Source organism: Orycteropus afer, unplaced genomic scaffold (genome assembly GCF_000298275.1).
Source record: "Orycteropus afer afer isolate SDZICR_OR568_19922 unplaced genomic scaffold, OryAfe1.0 scaffold00587, whole genome shotgun sequence".
NCBI classification, from domain to species: Eukaryota; Metazoa; Chordata; class Mammalia; order Tubulidentata; family Orycteropodidae; genus Orycteropus; species Orycteropus afer.
Window position 1 is genome coordinate 1,444,996 of NW_006922174.1, and position 7,496 is coordinate 1,452,491.

The 7,496-nt window shown below is 61.7% G+C and overlaps 1 protein-coding gene across 1 annotated transcript in view; it reads left to right on the forward strand.

Annotated features, from left to right (window-relative positions):
• The window catches only part of CERK (ceramide kinase), a 28,507-nt gene extending 25,296 nt beyond the window's left edge, over positions 1–3,211 (forward strand). The window contains exons 10-11 of the mRNA XM_007956240.2: positions 1,963–2,073; positions 2,662–3,211. Coding sequence (XP_007954431.2) covers positions 1,963–2,073; positions 2,662–3,211 — 661 coding nt within the window. The remainder of the gene's footprint in view (positions 1–1,962; positions 2,074–2,661) is intronic.
• The last annotated feature ends 4,285 nt before the right edge of the window (positions 3,212–7,496 follow it).

A 7,496-nucleotide genomic window follows, 5' to 3' on the forward strand; every position in this document is an offset into this window, starting at 1 on the left:
GGGGCGCTGCATCAGGTGAGCGCAGCCAGGTGAGGGCGGGGGGAATGTGGGGGGCGGAGACTCTGCATCCAGTGAGCACAGCCAGGTGAGGTCAGGCGAATGAGGGGACCCTTGCATCAAGTGAGGTCAGGTGAGCACAGGTGGGCCCTCTGGTCCGGTGGGCCCTCTGGTCCACTGAGCCGGGTCAGTCAGGGGTGTCCCCACAGATGTGTGCCATAGGTGAGCAACGCACCAAAGGCGCCCCCAGCACTGCGGTGCCTCCTGCGTCTCCCGCTCTGGAGCGTGACCTGTCAACGTGCAGCGTCGTGAGCTTTTGTGTCCGTTTATGACGTCGGCTGGGACAGTTGTTGGGAAGTCGCTGGGGCATCGAGTCCGGGGCGTGCTGTTCTGTAGTCGTCACAGGCTTGTTTGAACTGGTCGCTCTGTAGGTGCCTCAGTCATTGTGCTGTAGAACAGATACCACAGGCGGGGCTTCAACACACGGAAATTCACTCTCCCACAGTTTAGGAGGCGAAAGTCCAAACTCGGGGAGGCTGTCTGTGTCGGCCCTGGGGGCGGCTCGTCTCCCTTCAGCATCTGTGGGCCTGGGGACCCTGGGAGGGCTCCGCGTGTCCTGGCCTCAGTCTTACCCAGGATCTAGCAGGTCCTCAGCGCAGGGACCCAGGTCCAAAGGACACAGTGCTCCAGCCCTTCTTCCCTGTGGTGGCAGGTCCCTCTGTCTGCTAGCTGGTCTGACCTCTTACATCTCCGAAGACACTCACGCAGGTTACAGCCCAGTCCTGTCGACTGTCTCCTGCCTCATTAACACAGCTGCCTCTCATCCTGCCTCATCAGTGTCACAGAGACTAGAATTTCCATCAGATCAGAGTGGAGGATAATTACATAAACTGAGAGTCAGGGCCCAGCCAAGGACGTAATTCCATCCCGAGCGACAGGTAACACGTCTGCTGTTCTCAGCATTCCCACACGTACAGCTCAGTTCACGGGTCCTGTGTCCTTGCCTTCCACCCCCAACCCCGGCACCAGTCTACTGCCTGGTATCCTCTTTCTTTGAACTAAAGAACAAAATGGAACTACCTTGACGACACTTCCTAAGTCCTGGGCTCGTGGCATCCAGAGAATGCAGTCCCAGCCCCAGCACAGTGCAGTGGGGGCGTGTGGACACTGGATGTGGGGGCACGAGGTGGACGAAGGGAGGAGGAGCAGCAGGAGGAAGCAGGTTCCTAGAGGTGCGTGGCCAGCGAGCCACGAGCTGGTTGGATGGGCCCGGCTGGAACCTGGAGGGCTGGGCCTGGGAGGACCCACTGCCAGCCCCGGTGCCCCAGGCGGAGAAGCTCAGCGGGCTCTGAGGTGCACTCACAGGGCGGTGCTGGCAACGCTGAGGGCGGCCCGGCCTGCTGGAGCCCACCGCCATGCAGGCTCCCTGACCCGTCGGGCCAGGTGGGGACTGGAGTCTTCACAAGGTGCATGGGGCCCACTGTATTTGGCCCTGGACCTGGTGATGGGAGGGACCATATTACATAACTGTTAGAAACAGGAGGAAAGAGAAAGGTGGTGTTTTTTGTTTTTAATCAGATTGAAGGTTAATGATTTGGAAAGACGATAAAAGCAAACTTGTTTACAGAAAGGGTGCCGAGTAAGGCGTGGGTGGGAAGCTTGTGTAAGACGATGGGACCTGGAGAAGTCCGGAAGATTCCTTAGCAGTGGCTCTGCACACGTCCCTAAGTGCCCCACCTACTTTAACAAGACCAAAGCTGGCACTCGCTGCCGGGGCACTGGGGTCTGGATTACGTGACAAGGGATGAGGGTGCCCGTCAGCAACCCCACCCTGCACACCCCAGCGTTGGCGTGAACGCGTCCAAGGCCATGGGGGTGCCGCTTTCTGATGGCTCCCCACCGTCAATGATGTGACGTGGCGACCGGCCGCAGCCCAGGTGCAGGTTGAGACGGTTCTGCCCCCAGCACCCTCAGCAGCGGATGGGGGCCCTCGGACCTCGAGGTCCTGTGTCTGACGCTGCTGGAGGCCGCCTGCCACCTGAGCGGCTGCCTCTTTGATCAGGATCCGATTGGCAGGTGGCAGTCTCCCCACGGCCCACAAAGGCCACAGAAAGCCCGGCCGCCGTGTGCTCCAGGCCTCTGCTGTTTACACGCTGTTGTTCACGCTCTGCTCCGTTTTCACGTTAAGGCATGGGTCGCTTTTCATGCCAGCTCGTGTTTGCACCAAAAGGATCGGGTTCTTTGAAAAGTAGAAGTGTTTTTTGAGAAATGTAGCCCACACGCCTTCACAGGCCGTGATTTCACACGGGGCTCTTGTTACTGACAGGTTTCCGAGGAGTTTATCATGAAACTGTGTGTGTGTGTGTGTGTGTGTGTGTGTGCGCGCGCGCGGGGGGGGCCCAGCCAGTAGGAACACAGGCACCCACTGGGGCCCTGGAGCCAGCTTCTCATCCCAGAGCCCCTAGAAGGCAGGTCCCCTGCAGGCCCCGTCAGGAGGCAGCGCACCTCTTTCCCTTCCCGCCCTCCGTCGCACTTTTTGTGATAAACATACACTGAACCCTGCAAAAGCCGGAACCTGCGCGAGGCAGAAAGCTGCCGAGGAGGGAAGCCCCCAAATGCCCCCTAAAACGAGTGACAAGGTGGTGGGCCTGCACCCCGTCCCAGGCGGAACGTGCGAGACCCCGAGAAGCCAGGCCGTCCCGGCGCTCACGGGTTTCTCCGCGCACGCGATGCATCTTCAGTCTCCTCAGCGTCTGTGCGCGCGCACCCTGGTGACGTCAGTGACGCTGCCCTCTCGTCGGGACATGCCTCACGCATCTCTGCGTCCGCACTGGAGCCCTACGGACGTGTGTTGTGGAGCGGACAGGCCCGTCCCAGCTGGGAGTTAGCCAGCGGGGTGTCCGGATTTGTCCCGGGCCCACCTGGCTCGCAGCTCTCCTTGGCTCCCCAGGGCGCACACTGGCCCCTCAGGAAGGTAGTTGGTCGACTGCCACCCCAGAGAGGCCAGAGCGAAGCGGCCAGCCCAGGGATGGCCCAGGGTTCGTCGAGGCTGCACTTCCAGCCCTGGCCAGGTGTGGGGCTCCCTGGGGCCGCAGGAGGAGGCGCCTGCGACGCTTCAGCTGTGGCCGTTTGTGTCCGCAGGGTCCACTGCCAGCTGGTCCGACTCTTTGCACGGGGGATCGAGGAGAATCCAAAGCAGGCCTCGCACGGCTGAGGCGTCCGGCATCCCCGGTCCTTCGTGCCTCCAGGGCCAGCGTGGGCGGTGCTGGAGGAAGCAAGGCCAGGCCAGCCACGGGGACGCCGGCACCGCAACGCAGACGTTCATTTTGATGTTAGAGCCTGGCGTTAGGCGAGGGCCCAGTGTCGCCACGTCACGTCCCCGTCAGGCATCCCGAGTCCCCCCCGCGTCTCTGGGCTGGTTTCACAGGACTTCTCAGCAGACGGAGGGCGTTGCTTCGTAGACGTCAGCCCCGCCGGCCACGCAGCCTCTGCAGCGGCCGGCTTAGCGGCTCTTCAGCAGTGATTTCAGGAACATGGCGTATTCCGTGGAGGCGGGGGACGGCGACGGGGCCACTCCGGTCAGGCGCCAGGCGCCTGTGGTTGGTCGCCTGGGCAGGTCGTCTCCGCCCGCCTGCCGTTAGCGGCACGTCGCCGTCACCGTAAGTTACGTATGTTACGTAAGTTACGGCTGCAGCGCGGCCCGATGCCCGCTGTGCTCCGCAGCTCCAGCGCCCCGCGGGCCCGCCGCCGCCGCCCTCCAGCAGTCCCCCCGCGGCGGCCAGGACAGCCGCTGAGTGACGGCCCTTGATCTCGAACCTCGGCCCTCGCGCTCGGCCTAGGCGTGCTCCGGGCAGTCCTGCCGGCAGCCGGAGCCAGCTCCGCCCCGTGCACAGGAGCCGAGGCTCCACAGACGACCTCGGCGCCGGAAGTGATCCGCTGTCCTGAGGTTCACATGCCGACGCGTTGTCCCAACACCGGGTGCCCAGCACAGCTAGGCTCGGGGGAACAGAAACCCAATGGCGTTTGATAGAACGTTCCCCCGGTGAGCTTGAGGGAGGCCGTCCACCGGGGGCAGCCTGTGGGCTGCCTCGAGCCCCACGCACAGTGCGGATCCGTGTTTCCCATCTTCACACTTCCTCCCATGTATTTATTGCACACTTGTACTTTTCCACCCGAATGGCACCAGTGCTGTCTCTGTTGCCTCTGACCCCTGACAGGTCCTCACCTCGGGCTGAAGCCACAGCGACAGGGAAGGATGGCTGGGGGCGGCCCACTGAAGGCGCTCCTCCTTGAACCCTGCACCACTGCTCGGTGTCGCGGGCCGGTGGCGTTTTTACCATGCCAGTGGCACGGTGACCCCGTGTAGAGTAATTGGAGCTGGCGAGAGGCAGCTGGACTCCGGCTTGCAGGGACAGGGCTATTACAGGCAGGGTTGTTTCATGACAGAGGGGACGGCACAGGGGGCACAGGTGGTCACTCTGACACTGAGCAGACAGCACGTGGGCCCGGGCTTTACTCAGCAGGGTTTACGTGGTGAAGTGGGCATGCGGGCCCCACGCAGTGTTTGCCTCCCGCCCCGCCCCGCCCCCCCGTCAGCATAGAGGGCCGCTCTCGCGGCCTTGTTCTCGGACCACAGGACCATTGACCCTGAAGGTGGAACGACAGTGACCCCCGTCTAGCCTCAGCACTTTGCTTCTGCTGGAGAGGCTGGCAGCTCTGTGACGACCCGTGTCCCCAGAGCCCCACATGGTGCTGGCACATGTGGTGGACGACACACTCCCTGGGACCATGGGCTCAGGGACGGCGTCACTCCGGCCCCAGGGGGCTGTGGAGCAGGGTTCCGAGGTACTGTGGGGTCCCAGGACCCTGAATACTGCTCCTTGGAATTGTGTTACTTCACAGGGTCCCCTAAAGACTCCTCCAATCTTCATCCTCCCTGGTAAAGTTTTCCACGGCCCCACCTGCCCTAAACTGCGACTTTAGGGAAACAGCCGGGCACACAGGAAGCACCGTAGGCAACACGAGATCCCCCTGCCATGCTGAGGGCCAGTCTCTGGATAGGGCTGCTGGTCTCACCCACTGCACGCTGACATTCACAATGGGGCAAACCTAGACACTTCTGTGGCCTCCTGGAGGGACGGGACCTGCACACAGGGTGGGAGGGGACCCCTCACAGAGGCTCAGTCCAAAGCTATGGTCCTCAAACGTTGCGACTCAGCTGGTCCAACTCCACGCCAGCCCTTTGGGGTTTCAAGAAGGAAAAGAAATCGGGCAGGAACGTGATGGTGAGACAGGAGGCTCAGGGTCACTTGGCAGGGTCAGTCTGTGTCTTCATTAACTTCCTTGGTCATTGGTGCAAGACCCTGGGTGGCAGCCCAGCTGAGAGCTCGGTCCTTCTGAGGCGGGCGCGCTGGGAGCCCTGCCCGCCTGGGAAGTGTGGAGGGGGGTGGGGCTGCTTGATTTTCTAGTCTTGCTGGTCTCAAGACTGGAAAATGGCTCAGTGGACCTGTTACGTTTGAGAAGACAAAATAAAGTGACCTCTGGCGGCCTCTGCTCCTTGTCCTCCCGTGTGTGTGTCCCCGGTTGTTGTCAACATGGAGGACTTTCCGGAAAAGTGCAGTTCACGCCGGACAGCCCCGGACTGACGAGGGACCGGGCCACTCTCCACCCAGGCCAGGAGACGGCCCTGCAGCCCAGGCTGCCTGGATCCCCGAGGAAATGGCCCTGGGGCTTCAGGTGGTCACACCTCGGTCTACTGGGGGTCCCACAGGCCTGGTACTTTCTCTAAAAGGGATCATACTGGCACCACGTTCTGTCACTTGCTTTTTCACGGCGTGTTGTGGGACCCATCGTTGTGGGTGTGCTGAGCTGGGGGCTCCGTGGGCTGCGCACGGGCCGAGTCACCTGTCCGTTCTTGGGCCTGGAGTTTGTGCTGGCGCGATGCTGAGCGTGGGCGCCAGGGGGCGCAGGAGGACGCCCTCAGCGGATGGATCCCGGCAGCCTCAGCCTCACGGCCCCTTCCCGGCCGCGTCGGTGGACATCCGCGGCCTGTGCCGTCATCTCGGCCCTCGGGAGGGGCAGGGGCCCTGCTGGCCCAGTGGTCAAGCACTCGGTAACGGAACGGTTGGTTTGGGTGCACCCGGCAGCTTCGCGGGACATGTGCGGCTGTAAAGATGGCGGCCCGGGAAGCCCTCTGGGGCAGGTCTGCTCCCTCACAGGCTGGTGATGGCTCTGACGACGACAAGCAGAGGGTGGGGCGGCCGCGGCCGACTCCTCGCCTCTGGTGTGGGGACCCAGGTTCCATCCTGACGAGGCCTGCTGTGTGCAGCCGCTGCCGTCTCTCAGTGGAGGCCTGCGTGTACCCGATGCCGACCGCTGAGCCGTGCTGCTGACAGGTGGGCCGTCAACGCAGGGCTGGGGACCGGCTGCCAGGACACAAGCCAGTGAGAATTCTGTGCGTCCCGACAGTCCGAGCCCCAGCTGACCACGGGCGCAGGGCCAAGCGGCGTCCGCTCCCTCCTCAGGAGGGACCCGTAGGAGCCCCCCTTGCTCCTATCCGTTACATCTCATAAATGCGTCGTGAACCCCCTGTTCAAGTGCTGTAGCCTACGGGGTTAGACACTGGTCCAGGATGTTAGCAGCTTTGCATCAGCTTGCTGGTTTGCGTTTTTCATCACAGGATGCAGACTCATCATCCTGCATGTGATGCATCACATCAACGGCCTCTTGACCCTGTCTGTGCTCATGGAGACCAATCAGTGATTCCTTTCATGTGTCGTACAGTGGTTAAGGCATCAGCTGCTAACCAAACGGGCAGCAGTTCAAACCCAGCAGCCACTCCGTGGGAGAAAGATGAGGCAGCTGGCTTCTGTAAAGATCACCACCTCCGAAACCTGAGGGCCACTTCTCCTCTCTCTAGGGGCACTGAGTCGGAATCAACTCCACAGCAGTGGGTCTGGTTTGGGGTTTGGTTCTGTGAACATGGCCAAAACCAAACTCACTGCCATCGAGTCAGACCCAACTCATAGCGATCCCTCCTTGGGTTTCTGAGGCAGTATCTCTACAGAAGTAGATTGCCCAACCGTCCTTCTGAGGAGTGGCTGGTGGGTCTACGGAAGTAGATTGCCCAACGGTCCTTCTGAGGAGTGGCTGGTGGGTTTGAACCACCAGCCTTCTGGTTAGCAGTCAAGTGCCTTAGGCGCTGACAGCCGTGGAGACCCTATGACGCAGTTCCACTCCATCCTCTAGAGGGGCTGTGAGTCGGAATGGATTCCATGGCGGTAGGCGTGCTTTGGGCTTTACTTCTGTAAAGATTACAGCCTTGGAGACCCTGTGGGTCAGAATGGACTCCAGGCAGTGGGTGTGGTTTGGGCTTTGCTTCTGTGAAGACTGACAGCCTTGGAGACCCTGTGGTGCAGTTCCACTCTGTCCTCTAGGGGCGCTGTGGGTCAGCATGGACTCCACGGCAGTGGGTGTGGTTTGGGCTTTGCTTCCGTGAA